The 27,433-nt window shown below is 44.4% G+C and overlaps 1 protein-coding gene across 2 annotated transcripts in view; it reads left to right on the forward strand.

Moving 5' to 3' along the window:
* Positions 1–348: 348 nt before the first annotated feature.
* The window catches only part of LOC101163132 (polypeptide N-acetylgalactosaminyltransferase 18), a 262,834-nt gene continuing 235,749 nt past the window's right edge, over positions 349–27,433 (forward strand). Inside the window, exon 1 of one of the 2 annotated variants that reach the window (XM_023955408.1) lies at positions 349–802. In XM_023955408.1, coding sequence (XP_023811176.1) covers positions 556–802 — 247 coding nt within the window. In that variant the 5' untranslated portion in view covers positions 349–555. The remainder of the gene's footprint in view (positions 803–27,433) is intronic. The other variant, XM_023955406.1, reaches the window with a different exon arrangement.

Consider the following 27,433-nt stretch of genomic DNA (forward strand, 5'->3'; position numbering starts at 1 on the left):
AAGGTTGCTGCATTCAAAGCAGCTAAAACTGATCTAGGAGCATTCCTCCCGTGATGAAATGCAGCCTATTAAACAGCAGATTATTAATAGAATAAAGTTTTCACACCTTTAGATGAAATCATCCAAGTTTGTTTCCAACACACTCTCTGACAGATGTGCATGCGCTCTCCATCATCTCCACCAGTTAGGTTTTAAGTGGTTTCCTCACTTTTGTCTCCTGGTGATAATCTGCTCCATCCTCCGTGTGCTGTCATGCATCCACGCCCCTCCCACCCCCTCCAGCTGGAGTCATCAAACCCCGCCCTCTGCTCCCTCATTGGTCTGCAGGAGTGCAGCGGGGGCGGGTAGGTACCGTGCGTTTCCCCTCTTTTTGCAGCGGCTGAGCTCAGCTGACTCCCCAGCTGCTCCGCGGGACTCCGGAGTCAGGATCTGTCATCACGGCGGACGCGGGGATCCCCCACAAGGAGCACAGAGCGCAGGAGTAGGCTGACCGCGCGTCCGCGTCTCCATCCTCCGCAGGCGACGGGCTGGAGCAGCCCGCGGAAGGATGCAGCGATGCTGTGCACTAGGAGAACTAAAACTTTGGTGTCGACGTGCGTGATCTTGAGCGGCATGACCAACATCTTATGTCTCCTTTACGTCGGCTGGATCACCAACTATGTGGCCAACAGTCCGAAAGTGGCGGAGAGCGGCGGCGGGGAAAAGGCGGGCCGAAAGTTGGAGGAGGACAGCAAAGGAGAGACCCTGAGGATTATCCAGAGGCTGGACCGGCTGGAGAGCGTCGTGAACGAACACATCAAAGGTCAGCATAGTGCGCGCGCGCCGTTGTTTGTGAGTCTGGAAAGCAGCATCAGTCACGCAGATGTGCGGGAGGAGCACAATAAGCGATTCCCACACCTGTGCTCACCTGTTTTGTTGAAGTTGCAGCAGACAGGCAGATGTTTCCCTCCGGAGTCAAACAGCTGCTCCATCTCCTCCTTTGCTCCTGCAGCTCCTCTCTTCATCTCAACTCTGACAGAGAGAAAAGAGGCTGCAGGCGGCAAACATCATCATAATATGAATTGAGGGTTATCAAAGGCTGATTGATGCAGATGTTGGATCTTCAGTTGTGTGATCTTCTTTACTTTCTTTTCCACAGCATTTCACAGTTTTATGTTACAGAATCAGGCAACCTCCCTGATCTGCACAAAAGTCAGAAAAGGTTTTTTCTTCACAGCAGATGAAAAAAAGTTTTATTCCTGTAGGAAGCATCAGCTGGAGGCTTTGTGGCTGCAGGGTGCTTTGTCTCTGCCTGACTTGTTCCTGCCAAACGAGGAGCTAAGGAGGATGATCTGCCCTCGTTTGCATGTGTTTGTAGCTCACAGCTGCAGAACTTCGCTTGTCTCTCTGACAGTGAGTGGCAGCTTGTTGCAGCTTCACTTCAGTGACAATGCAGAACTTTCCTGAAACTGGAGTGAGAATGTCAGAGCAGAAAATGGATGACAGGGTTCAGGCAAGAAAAAAGCTGCAGGGAAATTCATTTTCTTCTGATCCTCCTTTGGAGGAAGTCGATGTGTTTACAGGACAAAAGATTTTCCTCTTCTCAGACATGAGTGGAAAGCAGCTCATTGATTGCTTTCTAATTTATTCATCCTGCAACACAGTGATTTGAGTCTAGAAGGAGCTGAGCATCAGGCCCATTGACACTCTGCGTCCTACTTTAAGGAACTATTTGTGTTTGCATTATGGCCATGCGTGCAGTTCACTCAGCCCAACTACTGGTGTCGATGCAGAAATCAGATCAGGGGCCTCATTTATAAAATTTTGCGTAGGATTTGCGTCAGAAGTGGTGTACGGATGAAACATAGGACGTGCGTACGCACAGAAATATTCGGATTTCTAAAACCGTGCGCACGCACATCCTAGGGCTTTTTCCCTTAATAAATCACAATCAATTCTAAATGTAGCACAGCTTTTGCGGCTTCATGACACGCCCATAGTTGCCCATAAATAGTCCGTGAAACGCCCACAAGTTAATATTCATTGATTAAGAAATCATGGCAAACACAGAGAGGAAATCAAAAAAACGTAACTTGAAATATCTTTATTTGTCATTGTACATGTACAACGAAATTACAGGAAGTAGAAGTTATCGTTGGTGAGGTGGAAAAGAGGAGAAAAATGTTGTTTGGAGGGCACAGTGTGGGCATTACTAATGCCAAAAAGGCACTTGAGTGGCAAACGGTGGCAGACGCCGTAAATGCTGTAGCCTCACAACCTCGGACCGTGGCCGAAATAAAAAAGAAATGGTCGGACATCAAAGTCGAGGCAAAAAAACATCTAGCGCTCCATCGCCAGAGTGTCTCTGCCACGGGTGGGGGAAAGGGGACACCGGAGCTGACCCCTCTTGATGAGAGACTGGCGGCAATAATTGGGGAATCCCTTTTAAGTGGAGTGGTGACTGAGGCGCAGGTGGAACACCGACGCGCCAGATGCACCGGGTGACACCCCCCCAAAAGCCAGCAGAGGTCCAACAGGACGGCTCGAGGAAGTCAGAACCGGCTCAATAAGCCACTCGTCCTCGTTTGCCAGCAAGTCTTCTTGCTGTCTAAAGATGCGTTCACTCTGAATTCTTCCATTTGCCACATCTTCTAAGAGTGCAAGATCAGCCATTGTGCGTCATTATGCATTGTGATGGGGCATTTTATTTCCATCCATTTAATTGCATCTGACAAGCTGCAGATGTCGGTAATAATCCACGTGGAAATGGGAAATTGATCAGCGCAAATGTAATTTCCTGTTGCTTTCTGAATGGTTGAGATATACGCCATACATTGTTTTATCAAAAATAAAACAAACTAAAGGCATATGCATGAATACCATAATTCCGTAGCTTATGAAGAAATGTTTTACTATGAAAACAACTTTCCCCAGTGGACAATTAATATATCTATCTGTCTGTCTGTCCGTCCGTCCGTCCGTCCGTCTAATTGCACCTATATCTGCTCCGCCAGACGGACACATTGATGAGAATATCAGTTTTGTACATTATTTCGTTCTGTTAACTACATTATTTATGAGGATGAATTGCATTGCAGAACATATTTCACTTTTCTTTTTGCAAATAAGTGTTCATTTGAATTTCTGTTGTAATTTTCATTTGATTTTTTTGTTTGTTTGACTGCTGATCGATCAAACGGGTGTTCGTGTAGGCTGTTAATTGTAAGACTTGCTTTGTGAAGTCTTCATGTTATTTATGAGAGGCAGTATTGTCATTGTCACTTTCACGTGTTTCTTCCATCTGCCGACGGTGTCGACGTTTCTCATTTCACCCGTTTTTGTGCGTACGCCTGGGTCAGAGCTTGCGTGAAGGACCGCACATTTTCCCGTCAAGTTTGCTTTTTATAAATATCAATTATTGCGAGTGGCGTACGCCTTCTTTTGTGCGTACGCAACGTTTATAAATGAGGCCCCAGGTCAGTTGCCAATCAGGGCCATCTGGGTCACACTGATCATGGACAAGGTTCTGCAGACGTTTTCACAGAGACAAAGAACAGGCAATGATGATGTTTGATGTGAGGGGTTAAATGTGAGGTGGCTCATAGATTAAATGTTGCAATGAAAGTAAAACAACAGTAATTACCCCGCCCCTTTACATGAAGGAAAGAGGCAACGATCGACATTTCTTCATACAAACTAAAGTAGACCAAAGTGCTGTAAAACCTAACAAAGTGCAGAAGAATTTGGCTAAAATGAACTGGAATGAACACAAATTGAAGACCCACTACAATGTTCAGGTGTTTTATCTCGTTCTTGTAGCTTTTTTCTGATGCTAGAGAGCATATATAAAGAAAATTATGCTTAAAAATGCATTTCTGAGTATTTCTTTTTTGAAATAGTTGTGAAGACGAAAAAACTTGTAGTTGTGACGTAAGTGCTACAGTCGATAGGCCACAAGCGTCATTTTGATGCATCCACGTGCAGACTATCAGATCTGTGTACATCTGAATGGCTGGACAGCTCCCCTGTTGGGTTGGGGTCGCGAGGGTCTGTAAGCTAGTGGGAGAGTATACAAATGGATGATGATGAGTCCCATCCACGACTCAGAGGTGAATGTCTGATGAACTCCTGCTGCTCTGCAGAAACTATGTCCTAGAAATCCACACGTGATTTTTGATTTTGGGTAAAAACAGGGGTGAAAGTAGATTTTTGTTTATGTACTTTGACAAATTACGTCAACTTACATTTTTTTAATAACAATAAATGCATATTGGGGTGTAATGATTGGTCAAAGAATCGATTTATTCAACCAAATTGATATATCTGATGCAAGTTGTTAATTGAGTCAAATCAAACAATACCATTATGAAATCATTTCACAATGAAATAAATCAATCATAATTGATATTGGAAAATACCATGTGGATTGAGGCACCGTAGGTTTATTTTACTATAACGTAAAAACAACTAAGTACCATCACAGCAGACACACATGTGATGTCATCAAAAACGGATCAGCCTATCATTCAGGTCCAATGTGTGGAAACACTTTGAATTTAGCAAAGACATGTGACTAATTTACACTTGATAATCTTGAATGAAATCCAAGGAATCTGGAAGCTTCACTGTATTTCTCCCCAAGTCACACTGGTGGAAGTTTTGGTTAAAGATGTACTGAATCAATTTTAGGTCAGAGAATCTGATCTTTGAAAATGAACCAAAATCCACTATGAACCATGTTGGCAACCACAAATAATGAACTGTTCAAGAGAATCATTTCACCACTAATATAAATAAATGCATTTGAGAATAAATCTTGACTGTACATAAAAATGTAGATGGGACTTTGTGGAAAAAATTATTTTAATTGATTATTGTACTAAAGAACTTGATAAATGCAGAGAATGCACCTCCTTTCTGATTTTCTTCTCTTTTAATTTTAGCTTGCACATCTTCATCCTCGCTTGCAGTCTTCCTCTTGAACAATCTTCCCTGCATTGTTCTTTTTTTTTAATAACTTTTTTTTTAAATTGATTTCTTTGCTGCATGTTTCACCTTTGCCATTGCATTAGGTTTTATCTTGAACTATCAATCACAATAGTGTTCAGAAATGAATAACGTATTGTTTTTCAGCTGCTTTTGTACGTGTGTTAAAGCAGCAAAGAGCGGCCACACAGCTGATCTTCCAGTCGGTGCGGCGTACCTCCGCCTGGTTTTATACCCACACGCAGTACCGGACTGTACTGGCTTACTTTCAGCCCCGGCTATAAATAGTGTAATCATGAAAAGACCACTGGGAACATTTTTACAACAGATCAAAAGATGATTAGAATGGGATTTTAAAGCTGAAAGTTAAAACAAGCATCAACCCCCAAGAATGTCAGGGAATGGAGTTTTAAGATCCAAAATGCAGGAGGACGAGTTGGCGGCAGAAACTTTACTTAGCAAAACAAAAGGGGTTGATAAAAAAAACAGAAAACCAGATAACTAAAAGACAAGAACGGACTATTCTGAAGACAGGATGACAATCAAAAGAAAGCAGGTGAAGATGTGACAAGGACAAAACACTGAAAACAAAAGGAAATAACAGAGAGGGTCCGGCCTCGAAGAACAGCAGAAGGTCCATCAAAAAGCGCAAACGCATAAACTCAGCTCCAGTGAGAGCTTCTAACTTTGACAGACGCCTGCCAGCATCAGTGTTCTCTAATGCAGCACTTCACTTCAGCCTGGTCTGAGTGCAGAGATGTTCTGATAAAAGCACTCTTCATTAGCATGGAGAATGGCAGACTGATGGTGTGCTGAACTGGGAGAATCTGCATAGGCTGCAGGGTTATAGCCGCTGAGTAAAATGTAGCTTCAGGAGTGTTCGCCACACTCCGCCCGCCTCTAGAAGCTGGTGCCAGACTAGGTTATCAGCTGGGGGCTGATGTGTTTATGTGTTTATGCTTTGTTAGTAATACAGAAAGACTGGTCTGTAGAGTTGATACGTTTGAATTAGGATAATGCAATATAATGGATGGGGTAGAAAAAAATGTCATAGTTGTTTTGACAGTTCTGATGTTTTTTTTGAAAATGCAGCTAAAACCTTACTTTTCTATTTTTGTGTACAATTGAGGTTGAGTTACAGAATAATTCAGGATTTGTTGTTATTTTAAGAAAGTAAAATAGTTTTAACAGAAATATTCATTTTCTGTGGGTTGGGTTCCTTGATGACATACTGACATCCTTTTTATTATTCTCAATTTTTACCTATGACAGTTTACATATGACAGTTGCAGTGAAAAACATGTTTTTCAGCTCCGCTGAGACTATCTATCAATGCTTTTCTGTGTAGGAGCCGGTAAAGTATGTGATTGTGTGTTGAACTCTGTTGTTGTTCTGGTAGTTTTCCCATTTCAGAAGCCTGCAGCAGGAGGCGATGTTCTCAGGGAAACGGAGAGAACACTGACATTCTAAATGAACAGGTGCAGGAATAAGATTTGGTGCAAAGGCAACGATGCTGGTTTTGTGTTTGAATGTTTTAATGACTCTTCTTTATGAAGGTGTTTTTCACACATGTGGTGTTGAGCAGGTCTGGTGGGCGGCTAGAGTCTTCATCCTGGAGATCTTTTCTCTGGGAGAGATTCTGTATTTTTGCAGCGTGTCAGCATTGGCAAAGGTCAAAATGATTTGCTCTGACAATCAGCTTGTTTTTTTGAAGATCTTATTTGGATCAGGCAATCTTTATTTTGCTGCATTTGAACATTTCATAACACTTCTGGTGCTGTGAGCTTGCAAGCGTAAAAACCTTTCTTGTGGCACCTGTGCTGGAGCACCTAAAAGGTACCCGTTTTGAGAGTTGTCTGTCTCTGGTCCCACCTGCATTCTTGTGTACCCTCTTTAGGACCATATGTGTAGAGGGTACTTTATTTAGAACTATTAGGCAGACATCATTAATATGGCAGCACTTCAGCCCAGGTGCTTTAAGGAAGCTGCAGTACAGAACTAAAAGTGATGCAGTGAGGAGCTTTTTGGAAAACTGTTTACTGGTTGACAAAATAAACTAGAGCCGCATTTTCTGAATAATGACCCAAAAAAAAACATCATAAATTATTCCTTAAAATAGTGTGTGTGTTGTTGAGACAAAACTGAACCTTTCTGGAAGGTCTTCATCTGGATCAGCCTGTGGCTAACTAAAATTCATACCGGCAGTCAAACACAGTGGTGGTAGTATATTGATGTGGTGTTGCATTACGGCTTCAGAGACTTTCTGGAACTAGTTTCAAAATTTTTACTGCCAACACTGACCCACCATCTACTCTTGACTTCTGAAGCAAGAGCTCTTTGCTTTTCAGCAGCAGATCCGTCAACCATGTCTGAGGTTCTGTTTCGTGACTTTAAACTTTGTGCTGTAAAGCCTTTTAATGTGTTTCTACTCAAACATTAATGCATACTGTAGAGAGAAACTAAATTCTTTTACAGATCTGAGGGGACGATTACCACAAACACTCATAGTTTTTGCTTAAAGGATATAAATCGTTATAACTCAGGGCAGTGAAACTGTACATAAATTTTTTTATTTAACGCATGAACCCATTATAGAAAAATAGTCGTATCCTTCTATTGTAGTTTAGTTTTACACTATTTTTTGTTGACAACAATGAAACGAAGAGCTAAATAGTCATGAAAGGACAGTTTCACAGCGCTGAAACTCAAGAAGTCGCCCCAGGTTGGATGTTGGGGATATGATGTTGCAAAGCTTTAAATAGACCCTCCCATCAATCGCTGCATGTTCTTGATGAACATTAATGCATTTCTGGATGGAAATAAATGTGGTGACATTGCATGAGCTTACTAAGATGATGCCACAGTGAATGCACACACACAAGCTAAAGGCTTTCCAAGAAAATGCTGTTGTGACTTATTTTTGGCCAGGCAGTGCACCCTGATTTAATGGCATCAATATTTGTCTTGGCAGCATTTGTTAGGCTGTCTAATTTGGTTATAGATTTAAAATGAGGCTGGAAGGTCACTTTTAAAAAAAGAACAGTGGGCAGAGTTTTGGGGGTAATAAGTGGAGTCTAAGTAAGCCTCTTCCAAATATATCTAAAAAGGCTTGAGTAGCATTTTATTTAAGTTTTTATATGTTTTTTTTTCTAGAACGTTGAGTTTGGAGTCAGCAGGTAACCATATTCTTCTGGTTCCGGGTTACGGGCAGGCCGCGTGGCGTGTCTCTCTGCGGATACAACTATCTTCAAATTACTTAAAAAGTTGATTTTCTCCAAAAAAGAGAGCTGACCATGGCCCCTAAGAAAACCCAGGAATACGAAGACCTCAAAAAGACTCTTGATGGTATTCAAGCTACGATGAAAAGCTTTATTGATCAGGTGTCGGCTAAGCTAACGCCACTTTTGGAAATGATGGAAGAGTTCCGAAGATTTCGGGCTCAAAACGAGCAACGAGAAAACCGGGTCGACATTCTGGAGAAAAGACTGGACGATGTGGAACAGAAAATAAGGATGAATAATGTCATTCTCACTGGAGTACCAATCAAGCCTCGAGCGAAACTGACAGCAGGAGCAAGCACTGCTAATGCTAGCGCTAGCGTAGCTAGCAGTGAACCGGCGAGCGGTGCAGAGTCTCTGGAATAGCAAATACATTCATTTCTCACATCTAAAGGGATTTCCCTGGATCTCAACACCATTGAGACCTGCCACCTGCTCCCCAGGAGAAAGGAGACGGATAAACCAGCGATCCTCATCAGGTTTGTGAATCAAAAACACAAGCTAGCTCTGATGAATCAACGTAAAAATCTCAGAGGATCTGCTGTTTATCTGAACGACCATCTGACCAAAAGGAATGCTGAAATCTCCAAACATGCGAGGCTTCTCAGGAAGCAGAAGCAGATCGAGAACACTTGGGTTAAAGGCTGCAGGATTTACATCAAACCACTCGGTCCACCGGACCGGGCCAAGGTTTTGGTTGTGAACACCATGAAGGATTTTGAAAAGTGCTTGATTACGGTTGCCTGAAACAACATGCAGTAATAAATCAAAGAGCCAAATAATTTCAAGAAATATGACACCTGGATTCATCACTTTCTCCATCGTCTGACGTCACCTGAAAAACAGCAGAGCTCTGACATGCAGACAACTTGACCTCAACTTTCACAGCAGCTGATAACAGCTGAAGAAGGATATGGACCTGAATCTAATGTCTGCAGACATAACATGGAAGAGAACTATTAACTTGTTTTTGAACCCAGAAGACCAGCTGTTATTCAGCAGAAGAAGAAATGCCAACCTTGGACAATCGACAGATAATGGACCCTTTTATTTTTTCCCTTACAGCATTACTTTAATATATTAAAAAAAAGAAAAAAAAAATATAAAAAAGAAAAACAAATGATTAATCACTTATTGAAAATGGTTAAATTGATCAATGTTTAATTATATTACTTCACTTGCTCCAAAAAATTCATAAATTGATTCAAAAATCTTTCCTAATGTAGCATAATTTTGCACATGTTTTTAACTTTTGATACTTGATGAAATTTTGCTATGAAAATTCCTGAAACAGTGTTGGGTCCATTTTACTGACATAGCATTATGTTTTAATCATATGAATGACTTTTATAAGTAACTTAATCTGCATATATTTTAGATGACTGATTTGCATTTGTCATGTTGATTTCTAAAATAGTTATTTTTTACATAATATTTTAAGTAATTCATCTTTGTCATGTGCTTTATCGATACCTTATGATTTTTAATTCTGTCTGATAAAAACTGGGAACCGGATATTGATAAATCATGTAATAAAATGGTTATAGTATAACGGGGTGGGATTATATAAATTTGCTTCCTTCCTCTCCCTTTCAAGCAATATTTTTTAATATGTCTAATTATCATACATTTGATTAGTTACTTTATGAATGTACAACTGATGATTATATTGCTTTGGTGTATTATTTCTACTTAATTGCTTGAAATAAACCATTTCAAATCAAAATTCAAATCAAAACAGGCTACAGACTGAATTCAGGCTGCCCTGATTATGGGCTACAATTAGGGGTGTGACGATAACCGCATCACCTAAATGATCACCGCGGTGATGACTGATCACCGCACGTTCCTCTTTTTTTTTTGTTGAAGTTCTGCCTACGCTGCATTATTTGAACTATATTAAACACATTCATCTTTGCTAATAATTTACTTTTTCTGCGAGTCCTGTGTTCAGACTTCAAATTTCTGAGGGAATTTCCATTGTATTCATTTCCATTACAAGCGGCATGCGTTCTTGAGTGCGCAACGCGGCCAAGCATTTTGTGTTGGGGGGGGGGGGGGGGGGGGGTCGCAAGAGTCCCGACACCGCGACTCTTGCTGCTTCATCACCACAGTGATCAAAATCCCTCACCGTCACAGCTCTACTCCATAGCGGTTTGATAAAGAGTCAGTCACTGTTGTTCTGGGGGAAACCTTTTATTACTGTTCTCCTTAACTCCGTAACACCAAACATGAACGCATGCACATCCCCAACTCTTGTGCACGCTCTCACTCACTCTCGTGCGGCACGCACTCCTTCCTCCTACACACACAGCGTGCTGACACACACAAACACACTCATTCTACCACACCTATGTAGTTAGCTCATTAGTTAGATAGTTAGTTGTTACTGTTATTTGTCAATAAAGAATACTGCGTTGTAATTATGAACTGTGTTCATTTGCGATGCGGCCGCCGGGGGATTTTGTGTTCGGCGGCGGCGGGGTCGCAACACCTCGACTCCTGCTGCTTCATCTTCACTGCTGCTTGATCAAAACTCCCACACCATTACAGTTCTAACAACAATCTGAGTTCAGGCTTCAGTCTGAGTCCACATGATTACTGCAGAGCAAATAATCTGAAATCCCATACCAACGAGATACAGAAACTGTAGCGGTGGCATCTCCATCAGGAAACAAGATAAGGGAGAAACAATTAGTCGAACTGAACTAACTGGGGGGTGTCTGCTGTGACTAGTTGGACTCTGAGAGATCAGGAAAGGGACCAACCAGGAACATCTGTAGGAGGAAAAACAGGAAGGTTAGTAACTGTTGCAATGAGAGAACAGGAAGCAGACTGACAATCCAGTTTCTGAAACGTCTGTTTACCATTGAAACTACAGTAAGAAAACATATAAAAATATAAACTCACCGAATTACAAATACCAATAACTGCAATAAGAACACAGGACTTAAGCTGTTAAATGGAAATCCAGCTACAGCATTTTGAGGCTAGAAATGTTTTGGTACCCCCTGAAACAGAATTAAAGTAAGACACGCGTCATCACTCTACTCTAGATATGAAATGTTTGAAACAGTTTGAAATAGGGAATTGCTAAAATACTTTTTGAGAACTGACTGGTCTTTAGATGGAAAGACAAATTTTCCAACACTCCTCTGACTCAGTCTTCCATAAACTGAATGATTACTATCAAACCACAAAGATGTTGGGTTGAGAGGAACCATCGGTGGATGAAATGAGTGATGATTGTTTGGTTTTTCAGCTCACATGAGGAAGCTGACTTTGATCAAATGAACTATTGAAAAGTTTGAAATTATTATTATTATTTTTTTTAACTTGTCCTGTCCAACAGCTGGGCAGACAGACAAGAACTGAGGGCCTCTTGTGTTGGACATATTTTACTTTAACAACAGGGGTTATTAATCTTCAGACAAACCAGAGGTATGTCTGAATAAACCCCTTTTGAAATCGAGGCCAAACTTTATTAATTTTGATCATATCTGAAAATCCTTGGTGTTGGCCTTCAAACCAACTAGTGTGAGATATTTTATTCAATCACACAAACTATTAGTGCAAAGGTGAGCTAACACCTGTGCTCAGGTGAGTGTTTATGTTCTTCTAAAATGGATGATGGAATGTGAAAAGAAGGAGGGAGAGTGCCCAACCATCCGCACAACAATACCCCCGCCGCAGGGGCAGCCAGAACCCCCCAACGCCACATGGCAGCAAGCCCCCCGGGCGATCACATCCGCCACCCAAGCCAGGGCCAGCAGGGCCGCCGCGAGGCCCCCAGAGCCAGAGAGCAGGCAGGCACGGGGGAAAGAGAGTGCCGCCCCAGCCCAACCAGGAGAGCAGCCCCCCCCCACCGTGCCGGGAGGGCCCAACGCAGGGCCCACCCGAGAAGGGGGTCCACAGCCCCAGACGAGCACCCCATCACCACCCAGGAGTTCTGGACATCCCCTTGCCCCAACCCCAGGTACAAGCCAGGACCCCCCAAAGGAGACCCGCTCCGCACTCCAGGCAGCCACCCACCCGGCCCACGGTTGGTCCAGGAAGGAGCAAGGCAGGGGCAAGCCGTCCCCACCCAGGAGGGGGGCACCCCGGGGATAAGGGGGGCCCACGAGGGGTGTTGTAAACATGGCCCGACCGGGCTCGGCCACAGTTGGATATTTGGTGGGGCCCAGCACTCAGGGACAAAGGCCAGAACCCGCCCCACAGGGATACGGACACCCCCGGCTCAGGTGTAATGTGAACCCCCTCCCTGCGTGGAGAGAGCACCGCCGGGCCCAGGAAACTGGCACCCAGGGTACATGGCCGCCGTTGCCACCAGGGATGGGGTAGGGGACAGATGGTCCTATGTCCCACCTTCCTTGCAAAATGCGTGTGCGTGTGTGTGTTTGTGAGGGTGTGTGTGTGTGTGTGTTTATGTTTGAATGTATATTTTGAGGAGTAAAGGGTGTGTGTACTAAGGGGGTGCAGTTAAAATTGGCAGGTAGGGCACTGAGGGGACATCTCCTGATTACTCACAGTGATGTCCCCTCACCCTCCCCACCAAGGGGCCCTAAATGTCTAAGGTGCAAATAAAACCGAGAGAGGGGGGGCCCATTCCATACGGCAACCATGGGAGGGGGACCACTGCCAAGTAGCTCCACCCCCCAAAGGTGCATCGCAGGCTAAACCCCCCACCCCCTCACCCTAATATGAGATTATATGAGGAAGGGGGTAAATTGGGGACAGCTGGCAGACTGTTCCCCGGTGGTCAAACAGCTCTCCCCCAGCCCCCCCCAGCATAAGGGCCAGGTCCCCTCAGCCCAGGGCTCCCATCCCTGGAGGCGCCGACACCCCAGGCCCAGCACCACCCACCCCACACAGAGAGAAAGGAGTCAGAGAAAGCCCCCCCCCCCCCCCCATCCCCCCCGGAGCAAGTCCAGGCCCCCACCCCCAGGTGCTGGCCCTGGGAGAGCTCTGGTCAGGCCTTCGGCCAACCGGCCGGGGCAACCGCCGATTGCCTCAGCGGAGACCCCGACCCGTCAACCCCTCAAGGTCCCGTACTAATAGTGCCCCCCCTCCCAGAAAAGCCCCCCCCCCACAGGACACCACCCCCCGGCCAAGCCAGACCACCACTCCACCCCCCACCCCCACCCCCCCACACACACCCCCACACCCAAGCCCAGAAGACCGCGCAGCGCCCCAGCCCGCCCCACCCAGGCACCGGACCCGACCCCCCGACCAACGGAGCCCCCACCGCCCCCTACCGGGCACCGGAGGCCCCGACCCCCACCCCGAACCACTGCAATAAAGCAAGGAGCAGCGACGACCAGGCCCCCCACCCTCTAAGTCAGGGGTCGGCAACCCATGGCTCCGGAGCCACTTGTGGCTCTTTCATCCTTTTGTTGTGGCTCCCTGTGACTTTGGAAAATAATGAGTATTTTATAATAATTAAATTTTATTTTAGTATTTTCATCTGCTGGCTCCGTACGAAGCGCGTACCACGTCAAAACCAGCTTCCTAAATTAGCTCGTATTTATCGGGCGTGAACTGCAGAGCTGATAGCAGGAGGACACACGCGGTCTGGAGTGATCTTCCGCCGGGAACTTGACGTGCCGTGGGGCAGAGAACCATACGCTGATGACAGAGTTTGCGCCAGTGTTGCCAGATAGAGTCACAGTTTTCCAGCCCAAAAGTCATCTGAAAACTGCCAGACCCAGCCAAAAACCGCCCAACATAACTTTAGTTGATGTTTTTTTTCGCACTGGACTGATTTAGCAAAATAAAAGTTTTTTCTAAATAAAAGATAGTTCAGACTAATAATAAAATGTGTACAATATTATATATTTCTTCAGCAGGCCGCCTTCTTCCATTCATTTGCTTAACCCGCTCTATCCCCGCTATAACCTGCGTTCTGCTCTTTCATCCTTGTGCTGCGCTGGAGCGCCCCGACTATCGTATTTTGCGCTCTCTGTGTAGAATACACTAAGGAGCGCGGGGAAACCAACTCTCAGCTGCAGAGGATGTGAACAGGTGAACAGGTAGAGAGCAAAAGCAGGTGGAGAGGCGGAGGAGGGGCTTTGGCTTCAAACTCTGTCAAAGATGCAAACACAGGCGTCAGATTGAGACGCAGCTTTCCCTGCGGGAGTTGAAGCAGAGACTTTCCCTGGGATGATTTTATGAACTCAAACATGGAAACATGATTACCAAGTAGAACTCTTCAAAATAATAAACCTGATCTCTCCACATTCTCAGTTTCTACCATGCATTGATAAACACATCGCATCGCATGCAGCGATCAGACCATAACTTCAGCTGGTGGCTCCTCCCAACGCGACCGCGGTATCATCCTTTTAAGAACACAATATGCATTTGCAGTGATGTATGTTTCAGAGGATGTCCGATTGGCCAATCTACATGTCAATCAAGTCCCGTACTTCTCAGTGAGGATTTTGATTGGCTGGTGGATTTTTAAGAAGTACTTTTTTTTATCTTTTTTGGCCCGCGATCTACACTCATGTCCTTGAAGATCGACGTAATGAGCACCTTTGAATAATATATAAATGCATAATATATATAATGATGTCAAAACGGGTTGTGGCTCTGGGTGCTTTTTTTTCATTAGGGGCGGTCCCAAATGGCTCTTTGAGTAAAAAAGGTTGCCGACCCCTGCCCTAAGTCATGGAGTTAGCTATGGGAGACCAGAGAGACGGAAATCTTTCTCTTTCAAAGTTACTTGAACTTTGGGCTGACATTTTTTCCAAGCTGATATGATCAAGCAGCAGATTTCTGTGTTGACTTATATTTATATTTTTCTTGTTTTTCCAATTTATTAAAATTGTTTTTTTAGCAATACAAAGAGTTATGAAAATGATAGATACTAATCCTTCTTCTATATCGATGGCACTCATGTCACCAAGCACACAAAGTGACGGTGAAGCCGTGTTCGAAACCTTAAGCCAGACTGATAGATCGGCACATACCTGCTGCCAGAGAGCCTGGACAAGTGTGCAGAATCATAGTGCATGCATGTAACTGTCAGGGAGATTACTATCACAGTGCTCACAAATTAGTTAGAGTTACTGAAACCCATCTTGAACATCCCCTGTCCAGTGTAGTAAATTCTGTGAAGTGTTTTGAAATGGATTAGCTGCAGATTTGGATCTTTTGTCAGTTTAAAGGTGTTTAGACAAAAAAAAATATAGCAAAGAGAGAGGGGGAGAGTGGGCAACCCTACGACGGAGTATTAGGGCCACCAAAAAAAAAAAAAATTAGAGCCACCAAAAAAAAAAAAAAGTAAAATTACGAGATTTTATCTCGTAAATTTAGGAGATAAAAACTCGTAAATTTAGGAGATAAAAACTCGTAAATTTAGGAGAAAAAAAGTCGTAATTTTAGGAGATTACAGTGGAAGTTAGCATGCAGAGCAGCAGGTGAACGCCGTGCAGCAGCAGAGCAGACCGACTAAACTTTGTTGAACAGGTGAGCTGAATGTTTATTGATAACGTTCCAAATGTCTGGAAGGTCATTTTTTTGATTTACGATTCATTAAAGTTTTATTTATTGATGGTTGGTTTTCATGATCTCTGCAGCCCGATGAAGCCGTCGTCGGTGTCCCTGCAGCTGTTCGCTTGAATCCTTTCTTCACCAAAGACAAGACTCTACGTCTGTGTGACGCTTCCGTCACACAAAAGGAGGAGCACTTTTTTTTGGCATTTTCAACGTTCCAAAGCTAATATAAAACACTATTTTCATTCCTCTTTATTGTTTTATGCTGAAACGGGACATTTCATCTGCAGGAGGGGGCGTTTGTAACACTGTTTACTTCCGCATTGGTGTTGGGATGACAGGTTCATGACGTAATGAGACAAATTAACTTCAGAAAATGTGAATGAAAAGGAGAATAAAGGCTGCAGCGATTGTCTACACCCAAACGTGTCTCTGAGCTCCTTATTTTACATATTAAACTCCGCTTTACTGACACTGAACCCCGGAAAGACTGCTACACGGAAAATAATCTGATTTTGAGTCGCCAAAAGGTTCAGAATCTCTTTGTTTTAAACCTATAATAATCCGGAAATGAAGCTTCACAAAAGGCTCCACATACTTCATCTTCAAGCTAGGTTCCGATAAACGGACAACTTCGGTGTTTTTTCCTTAATCTACGACTTTTTTCTCGTAAATTTATGAGATTTTAAGTCGTAAATGTATGAGATAAAAAGTCGTAAATTTACGAGTTTTTATCTCCTAAATTTACGAGATAAAATCTCGTAATTTTACTTTTTTTTCTTTTTTGGTGGCTCTAATTTTTTTTTTTTTTGGTGGCCCTAATACTCCGTCGTACAACCCTGTTTGGTTCCTCTTCTGAGAAAAAAACCTGTTGGAAGTCTGTTTATTAGTTCTGACTGATGCATTGGGGTTATGATATAATATTTTAATCCAATTGACGAATGATTCTCCAAACCAAAACTTATGGAGGGCAGCAATGAGGAACTTGCAGTTTACTCTGTCAAAAGCTTTTTCAGCTTTTTCCAGCGATAGTATGGCCATTTCCTGTTTTTAAATGGTGGCAAAGTCTATTATGTCAACAAGTCTATGGACATTGTCATCCGAGTGTCTGCCTTTGATGAAACCAGTTTGATCATGGTGAATTATGTGAGGAGTGATTTTTTTCTATTCTCTGTGCTAGTGCTTTGCAAATAATTTTTACATCTGCATTAATTAAAGAAATGGGATAACAGCTTGAAGGACTAGTGGGGTCTTTGTCTGGTTTTAGGAGGAGAATTATGTTGGCTGAGTTCATGTTAGGTGGCATTGATTGGCTTTCCTTCATAAATGTGACCATTATATAAAACATTGGTGCCAGCTGTTGCCAGAATTCTTTATAAAACTCAGGAGGAAAGCCATCAGGCCCTGGTGCTTTACCATTAGGCATAAGTAACAGAGCTTCATGAAGTTCAGACAGCGAGAGCGGAGAGTCTAAGTTTGTGATTTGATCCTCATTTAGCCTGGGTAGGTTTACATTATTAAGAAATAAGTCAATACTTTGCTCTGACAGATTGATCTGTGATGTGTACAAGTTTTAATAAAAGTTTTCAAATGCGTTATTAATTTTGACCGTATCATGAGTGACATTTCCTGTTTGGTCCATAATAGAAGTGATTGTTGATTTTTCTTTATTAATTTTAAGCTGATTAGCTAGAAATTTGCCAGATTTGTTTGAGTTTTCAAATCTTTCAAGTCGTAGCCTTTGTATTTGAAATTGTGTTTGTTTATTGATGATGTCATTTAACTGCAGCTTTAAATTTTTCAGATCTCCCAGAATGTGTTCCTGTGCAGAAGCAGCAAAAACAGTCTCCAGGGTTTTGATTTTATTTTCTAGTTCGAAATAAATCTGCTCTCTCTTTGCGTTTTTTATGAGTTGAATAAGAGATGATTTTCCCTCTCATGACTGCTTTTGCTGTTTCCCAAAGAAGACATGGTGAAATGTCTGTAGTATTGTTGAATTCCAAGAAAGATGCCCACTCTTTTTTAAAGAATTCAATAAATTCCTGGTCTTTTAACAGACACGTATTAAACCTCCAGGTTGTACCTGAGGGTGTGGATATTTCCCTAGAAATATTTACAGAGACTGGTGCATGATCACTGATAATGATTGGATGAATGTTGGAACTTTTAATTTCTTTATAAAGAGATTTACTGATTAATAAATAATCTAAACGAGAATGTGAGTGATGAACTGGAGAAAAGAAGATGAACCCTTTAGTGTTTGGGTGACATGAGCGCCAAGCGTCGCAGAGACCCAGATCATTCATGTACCGCTTTAAAATACTTGCAGACCGCCATTTGCGCTGGTTTGTTGCTGTGCTGAGTCTGTCAAGTTCAGGATCCAGAATCAGATTGACGTCTCCTCCTATAATGATTGTGGAGTCAGAGTGAACCGAGAGTGAGGTGAAGAATCTGTGAAAGAAGGAAGAGTCGTCAACATTAGGGCCATAGATACTGGCTATGCAAAAGTCCTTATTCTGAATGGATATATTAATAATTACAAATCTGCCTTCTGGGGCAGTAACTGTATCCTTATGAGTAAATTTAATGTTTTTATTAATCAAAACAGCAACTCCTCTTTGTTTGGAGTTGTAACTAGCAGAATATATGAATGGGAATTGTGAGCAGCACAGGGGATGATCAGCTGGTTTACATAAGTGGGTCTCCTACAGTAGAGCTATATCTGCTTTAAGATCATTCAGGTGAGATAACACACTCACCCTCTTTGGCCCAGAGTCAAGTCCACGCACATTCCAGCTAACAATGTTAAGACTGTTCATAACTACTCTAACCGGGAGAGTGTAAGGCTAAATAGTGCGTGTGCCAGTCCATGCGCACGTGCCCGCTGCGCGTGCCTGCTGCACCGAGAAGCGCTGTGCGTTGTGGGTGAACGTTTCCTGGCTGTGAGCTGCGTGTTGCGTGCGTCTGTGTGAGCCTATGTGAGGTTTTTGCAGTTTATCGACGTTTGTGTGCGGGATCGCGTGTGCATGCCCTTGTGCGTGCTAGTATGTGCGCGCGCCCGTTCCGTGCATAAATTAATACTCACCTTGAATGCTTTGCCTTTACCTAATTCACATAAGAGGAAAGGGGAAAGGGGGGGGGGGACAAGAGAAAAGAGAGAAGAAAAGAGAGAGAGAACAATAAACAAAAACAACGAAACAACAACAAAAACATGAATGTGAGGGGAAGAAAAAAAAACAGTTTTCCTGAGATGTGTGGATTATTGATGATCCGATTATTTCCCATTCAATTAGATAAGTTTAGCTTGTTTCTGGGCAGCGCAGATCATGTTCTCAGCACGGTTCTGAAAGCCTTCAGCACAGCCAGGGTGTTAACTCTGGGTCCCAGAACAGCCGGCCGTCCTCGTACAGTTTATCGACCGCCACCACCACTCGTGAACCCGCAGTGAGATGCTTCCTCCTCAGAGGGAAGAGGATTTTCCGACGGCGGAGGATCTCGATCGGAAACTGGTCGTTAACGCTGAAGTGCGTTCCTTTCAGTTCCCGGCCTGGGCCTTTCACCAGCTCCTTTTGTTTATAATGCTCAAATTTGGCAACAATTGGACGCAGGCGCTGGTTGTCGGACCTTCTTCCTCCGAGGCGATGAACCCTGAGGAATGAGATCATCTGCACCTCCTCCTTGGGGAGCTTCAGGTGGGCCTCCATGAAGGACTTCATAGTGGCCTCTGGGTCTTCCCCTGCTTCTTCTGGAATCCCAGAGATCACCGGGTTGTCCCTCATGCTCCTCGCCTGAAGTTCCACGAGGGTTTCCTTGATGGAACGGTTCTCCTCGGAGAGACGGGCGGCGTCGTTCCCAGGATCTTGACGGTCTCTCCGAGGGGCCTGGTTCTCCCCTGCGAGCTCCCGCACCTGCTGCTGGCTGAATTCCAGAGACTCTCGCAGGCCTTGAAATTCTTTATGGAGAATCTCCAGCAAGTTTAAGCGGCAATCGAGGCTGGAGAGCTTTTTATCTATCTTTCCCCAGATCTATCTATCTTTGGGACGTTTGCGTTTGGAGGAAGGAGTGGTGGTGTTGGATTTCCCCATGACGCAGGTATTGAAACACTCGTCGATGTAATTCTCCAGGTCCTCCAGGCTGACAAATGCTTAACAAACTTTTTCAGATTTTGTTAACTTTCTGGATTATTTAAATATGGCGGTATAATGAAATAAACCAAAATGTTTGTTCACAACTTACGCGCCGCCAAGTTAACTCACCACCCTCCTTTCGTCGGGTCTCGCGATACTACAGCATCACAGCGCCCCTACAGCATCCGGCTGACTTTACCAAAAGTGTGAAATTCAACTCAGCAGGAAATTTCTAACAATGTTTCACTTTTGTTTTTCTGTCTTTATATCAATGCAAAAAAACGTTTTATTACAATTTTAAAGCAGAACACTCCTGTTTCCAAAGACGGTCCTGTAATCAGCTAACATCACATTGGCTGGTTTTCTTTTCCTGGAGAAAAGACCTGAAAATCTTGGTCATCACAAAGTATGTTACCTTTCTTCGTACATATTTACTCTTGTAAAAAGTGGAACTTCTTTCACTCCAAGAAAGGGTTCTTGGTTCTGTTGACTTTAAATCCTCTCCCATTGATCTCCACAATCTACTTCAAGTTTGATTTGCTGCTTGATGTTTGGTCCATATAATGTGCAAAGGCGCTTCAGGCAGGTTTCCAGCAACCAAAATAGTTTAATTTGCCCCCCCCGACTTGCTGCATACCTGAAAGCAATCAGAATCCATGCAGTCTGCATTACTGTTTCCCCAGTTCAAAGCTGTCTAACGAAAAATGAAACAAAAGAGCCTGTTTTGCGATCAGGAGAAATGCCCAGAGAACTGCAGCCGTTTAGTTGGACGCTCACATTTCACACTTCATTCACTTGTTTTTTGGACAAAGTTAAATTAAAGAGCTGACCATTATGAGCTTGTCCACGTGCTTTTATTTTATTTTATTTATTTATTTTTTTTAACTTGTCCTGTCCAACAGCTGGGCAGACAGATGAGAGCTGAGGGCCTCTTGTGCTGGACATATTTTACTTTAACAAGAGGGGTTATTAATCTTCAGACAAACCAAAGGTATGTCTGAATAAACCCCTTTTGTAATTGAGGCCAAACTTTATTAATTTCAATCATGTCTGAAAATCTTTGGTGTTGGACCGGACGGAAAAGGAAAGAGGGGAAGAAGAGAGAGGGACGTTAGAGAGAGGGGGGGTAGGGGGTGATAATAGGAGGGGAAGGGGGATAAGACCATGAAGCAGCATAAAGCAACAAGTTTACTGGTTGTTAATCATTATGGTAAGGTTCAAATGTAGAAAAAAAAAAGAAGAAAAAAAAGGGGCGGAGCCTGTCCACACACACACACACTCAAATGTTATAAACACACCTGCTAGCTGCAAAAATGTCCACCTATCGACATGTACACAAAACAGATAGTGTTCACACGCATACTTATGCCTTAAAACCAACTAGTGTGAAATATTTCAGTCATTCAGTCATGCAAACTGTTAGTGCAAAGGTGAGCTAACACCAGTGCTCAGGTGAGTGTTTATGTTCTTCTAAAATGGATGGTGGAACGTGAAAAGAAGGAGGGAGAGTGCCCAGCCATCCCCACCCCAAGACCCCCACCGCAGCATCAGCGGCAGCCGGAATCCCCCCAACGCCACACGGGAACCGGCAGGGAACAACCGCCGCCCGGGCGACCAAGCCCGCCACCCAGGCCAGGGCCAGCAGGGCCGCCGCAAGGCCCCCAGAGCCAGAGGCCAGGGACGCACGGAGGGAAAGAGAGCGCCGCCCCAGCCCAACCAGGAGAGCAGCCCCCCCGCCGCGCCGGGAGAACCCAACGCAGGGCCCCACCGGAGAAGGACGCCCACAGCCCCAAACGAGCACCCCACCACCACCCAGGAGTTCCGGGCATCCCCCCGCCCCAACTCCAGGTACGAGCCAGGACCCCCCAAGGGAGACCCGCTCCGCACTCCAGGCAGCCACCCGCCCGGCCCACGGTTGGTCCAGGGAGGAGCGAGGCAGGGGCCCGCCGCCCCCGCCCAGGAGGGGGGAACCCCGGGGAAAAAAGAGGGCCCACAAGGGGTGTTGTAAATATGGCCCGACCAGGCTCGGCCACAGTTGGAAATTTGGCGGGGCCCAGCACTCAGGAGCAAGGACCAAAACCCACCCCCCAGGGACCAGACACCCCCGGCTCAGATGTAATGTGAACCCCCCCACCGCGCGGAGAGAGCACCGCCGGGCCCAGGAAGCCGGCACCCCGGGGACACGGCCGCCGCCGCAAAGGGGCCCGTACCCCCCACCAGGGAAGAGGCAGGGGACAGACGGACCCAGGTCCCACCTTCCTTGCAAAATGTGTGTGCGTGTATGTGTGTTTGAAAGGGTGTGTGTGTGCATGTGTGTGTGTTTATGTTGGGATGTATATATTGAGGGGGGAGGGGTGTGTGTACTAAGGGGGGTGCGGTTAAAATTGGCGGGTAGGGCACTAAGGGGACATCTCCTGATTACCCACAGTGACGTCCCCTCACCCTCCCCACCAAGGGGCCCTAAATGTCTAAGGTGCGGTTAAAATTGGCGGGTAGGGTGCTAGGAGGACATCCGCTGCTTGCTGGCAGTGATGTCCAAGCACCCCCCCTACCAAGGGCCCTACATGTCTAAGGTGCAAATAAAACCGAAAGAGGGGGGGGCCACTCCATACGGCAACCACAGGAGGGGGGCCACTGCCTAGTAAACCCCCCCCCCAAGGCTCATCGCAGGCTAAGCCCCCCACCCTCTCACCCTATTATGAGGTTATATGAGGAAGGGGGTAAGTTGGGGACAGATGATAGACTGTCCCCCGGTGGTCAAACAGCTGCCCCCCCCCCCCCCCCCCCCCCCCCCCCATCAAGGGGGCCAGGCCCACCCAGCCCCGGGGCCCCACCCCCGGAGGCGCAGACACCCCAGGCCCAGCACCACCAACCCCACACAGAGAGAGAGGAGCCAGAAAGCGCCGGCCCCCCCCGGAGCAAGCCCAGGCCCCCACCCCCAAACGCCGGCCCTAGAAGAGCTCTGGTCAGGCCTCGACGGGACCGAGGCAGCCAACCGGCCGGGGAAACCGCCGATGGCCTCAGCGGAGACCCCGACCCGTCAACCCCCCCTGCCCCGTACCAATAGTGCCCCCCCCCCTCCCCCAGAATGCCCCCCCACAGGACAGGGCCGACAAGACCCCCACCCCACCCCACCCCCAGACCCCGCAGCCGCAGCGGATGACACCCAGAGCGACCGGGGGCCCCAAGAGGGTTGCCCCGTCCCGCCCCAGAGCCAGGGAAGGGCCGATCCCAGCCCCAGGTGTAGATGGGAAGCCCATCCAGCGCCGCTGCCCCCCCCCCCGAGCAGCGCCCCCCGCCGACCCCCCCCAGCACAGGCAAAGGGACCACCCCCCCAAGCCAGAACAGACCACCGCCCCACCCCCCCACCACGCACCCCCACACCCAAGCCCAAAGGACCACGCAGCGCCCCAGCCGGCCCCACCAAGGCGCCGGACCCGATCCCCCGACCAACGGAGCCCCCACCACCCCCGGCCAGGCACCGGAGGCCCCAACCCCCACCCCGGCCCACGGCAGAAGGGCAAGGAGCAGCGACGACCAGGCCCCCCCCACCCCCTAAGTCATGGAGTTAGCTATGGGAGACCAGAGAGACCGAATTCTTTCAAAGTTACTTGAACTTTGGGCTGACATTTTTTCCAAGCTGATATGATCAAGCAGCAGATTTCTGTGTTGACTTATATTTATATTTTTTTTGCTTTTCCAATTTATTAAAATAGTTTTTTTAGCAATGCAAAGAGTTATGAAAATGATAGAGCCTAATCCTCCTTCTACATCGATGGCACTCATGTCACCAAGCACACAAAGTGACGGTGAAGCTGTGATTGAAACCTTAAGCCAGACTGATAGATCGGCACATACCTGCTGCCAGAGAGCCTGGACAGGCGTGCAGAACCATAGTGCATGCATGTAATTGTCGGGTAGATTACTGTCACAGTGCTGACAAATGTCTGAGTTACTGAGACCCATCTTGAACATCCTCTGTCCAGTGTAGTAAATTCTGTGAAGAGTTTTGAAATGGATTAGCTGCAGATTTGGACTTTTTGTCATTTTAAAGGTGTTTAGACAAAGTTCTGACCAAAAACTTTCATCTGTGCTGATGCTCAAATCCGCATCCCATTTTGTTGTCGGAAGTGAAATATTGTTATCCAAATTACATAAAAGTTTGTATATTTTGGAGAGAGTTTTATTCATTGAGAAATTGATCAGAGTGGTAACTACATCTGGTAGCTTTAAATCGTTGTCTCTGTATTTAAACTTTTTAGTAATAATTGATTTAAGTTGCTGATATTCCAAGAAGTTATATATTCCATGTTTGTCTTGAAGTTCCTGGGGAGTTATGAATCTTCTATCAATAATTATGTGCTCTAGTTGTTTTATGCCCCCTGCTTGCCAAGCTGGGAAGTGGATAATTTTTTTGTTTATGAGGATGTCTGGGTCCACGTGCTTTTAAACAACACAGCCATAAAGACAAAAGAGCTGCAGGTATTTGTGGTCTGAACTGCTCCTGTTCAAGGCCTTTAAATGACTGTAGGTTGTTTCAGGAATGGTTGGCTAGAGGTTTCACGTCTTCTTCTAGACGACATCCTACAGTAAGGACATGGTAAGTGCTTACTTAACATTTATGATACATGCTAATAGGTAGACGAACGGATGGACAGATCTATATTTTTCACTGGAATTTCACATCATCATAAAGTGACTTGGTAAATGTGTGCAGCGTGCGCACATCAAGGTTCACAATTGAATAACTCCAGTTAGTCCAGTCCAGTCTTTAAAAATTTGTCATGTTTTAATTGGCTTCAGTGTTAGAGCTCCACATTAGACAACAGTGGAGACTCTTTGGTTGGAACAACAGAGCCTGGAGCTCTCGAAGGTCCTGTGAGATCTTCAAACACGCTACTTCATTAAGGGTGGAGCTCTGCTTCCAGCTCTAAGTATCTGCACCGGAGATGCTGCGTTCATCTGCAGGTCACGTCTGAAGACACGTGTGTTCTAGTTCAGTTTGCTAACATTCTTCCCAGATTCAAGTCTTTTGGCTTTTCTTCCATGACATGGAAAAGCATGTTATTTTACATTGTTGTTGTGTTTAAATCTCGGCATCCTCCATTCTGTGGCTGCATGTTTGCAGTGGTGACACCCTCCAATTAGCAGCCAGTCTGTTTGTGTTTACAACCCAGAATCTGAGGTTGTGTCTGAATTCCTTCCCTACTCACTACATAGTGCACTATATAGTGCGTTCTCCATTTTGTAGTGCTGTCCAAATCTACAATTCCAAAATCCAGAGCTCTAGATATTTCCCTGAAGTCTCTGGGAAAAGGCAGTGTGCATCGATGCTCACTAGATCGGCGAATATAGACCATAGTGCATTGCGTCAGAACAATTTTTGTCAAAAAAATGTATTGAAATGTATTGTTTAAATAAACCATCAACATTTTTATCTTCAGAACAGTGGATTCATAAATAATCCTCAAAAAATGCTCATATCAATTAGATTTTAACTTTGTGAATTCAATGACTTCATATCTGCATATTTACATGGTCCCGCACTAGATAGTTTTTAGTAGTTATGGCTTAGGGTGGGAATTCGGACATAATTTGCGAAGGAGCCACCATAATTTACAGTCTGCTAAATCCCATCTTAGACTCTGAAGCTGCACTGAGACCTTACAGAGAAGCTTTCCAGCTCCTGCAGGACTGTTTCAGCCTTTGGGATACAGCATTATCATCTTTGGGCTGCAGAAATGCCACACACATTTCCTGTCATGTCTGTTTAAATGCCCTTTTCAGGCAGGAGACTCATTACATTACAACATGAATAACCTTCTTATTCAATCAACGGCCTTCAGTTGTGCAGAGGTTTGTCATGTCAACATGGAAGGCTTCCAGTCGGAGTTCAGATCTGTAAAAGCTCTTCTTCCTGGCAATTCTTATTCCTGAACCTTAGGCCTGTGAGCTTCATCAATTGTCCTTAGAATTAGTTTGTGCCTTCACAAAACCTGCTTCCTCAACTGAACTCTGTCCTATTGTTTCTGTACCTGATCTCCATTATAGCCCCGCCCACAGTCTTGTACAGCAGGAACTTTGTGATTCTTGCCAGGATTTATTGAATTGGTACCACTTTATATTAAGATTCCTTAACAAGCTTTGTTAAGGCACCTCATCTAAAGTGAGGATGGTTTTTACCACAAACAACCACAAAGCATAAAACTTGTAAAAATAACTTTATAACATTAAAACAGACTAAACATACAAAACTCTTTCTGTAAAAGAAATATAATAATTTAATTAAGACAAATTTTCTTACACAAAACATAGGGACCAGTGTTGGATGACTCTAGCATCATAGCTAATAAGGATCAAGTGTTAGCATCTATCCTGAGTGAAACATGCATGTCAAATCCCATCACCAGGAGACAGTTTGCTGGATTCAATGCCAACTGCATTCAACCACTGTTGCTTTGCTTCCATGTCCACTGGAAAATTGCAAAAGCCAGTAATTTTTGAAGACCGAAGGGAATAAACCTACAGGAGCCATGCTAAAGCTAACAGGCTAACGACCATCGGTACAGAATCAAAGATGGGCGGGGCTATTTTGTCACCTGTGTGAAAGCTTAGAGAAAGTCGAAGAGGCCATGTTTTGCGCGTGAGTTTAATTGACAGATTCATTAGTCAATGGTAAATTTATTAACCTGTCCATCTTTGATTCTGTAGTGGTTGTTCGTTAGCGTGTTAGCTCCTGTAGGTAACCTTCGGTCGTCAAAAATTACTGGCTTGTGCAACTTTCCAGTGGATTTGGATGCAAGGCAACATGGTTGAATGCAGTTGGCATTGAATGCAGAGAACTGTCTGTTAGTGATGGGATTTACAATGAATGTTTCACTCAGGATAGATGCTAATCCTTTATCCTTATTAGCTATGATAATGATGCTAGAGTCATCAAAGCTTCATGCTTTGTGGTTGTTTGTGGTAAAAACCTTCCTCATTTTAGATGAGGTGCTGCAAAACAATTATTAACTGTTAACGAAGTTTATTAATACATTTGTTAAACTCATAAGCAGTTTAGTAATATGGATTTTGAAGACAATGGTCTGACTTTAGATGTTAATAAATCTTATTAACACTTACAGGTATTTGCAAGACATCTATAATGCTGATAAATATCTTACTAGCATCCTACACATTAATAAAGCCTATTAATTTGTTAAGTTAGTTCATAAAACTTGTTAAGCTTATTAACACTTGGGCTTGTGTGAGACATCTAAAATGCTAATAAATGTCTTACTAGAACCCCAAACAACAACAATAATACTTCTTAATTTGTTGACAAAGGTTGTTAATAAATCTTATTAAGCTTATTAACACTGATACATTTGTTAGGCATCTATAATGCCAATAAATGTATAATTTGCATCTTAAAAACATCCTAACAATAATGCTTGTAAATGTGTTAACTAAGTAATTTAGTAAACCTTATTAGACTTTTGGTACTAATAAATGTCTTACTAAGACCCTATAAATTTATCTATAATGCTTGTCAATGTGTTAACAAAACTTGTTAAGGAATCT

The sequence above is a fragment of the Oryzias latipes genome, chromosome 6 (genome assembly GCF_002234675.1).
Source record: "Oryzias latipes chromosome 6, ASM223467v1".
In the NCBI taxonomy this organism is placed as follows: domain Eukaryota; kingdom Metazoa; phylum Chordata; class Actinopteri; order Beloniformes; family Adrianichthyidae; genus Oryzias; species Oryzias latipes.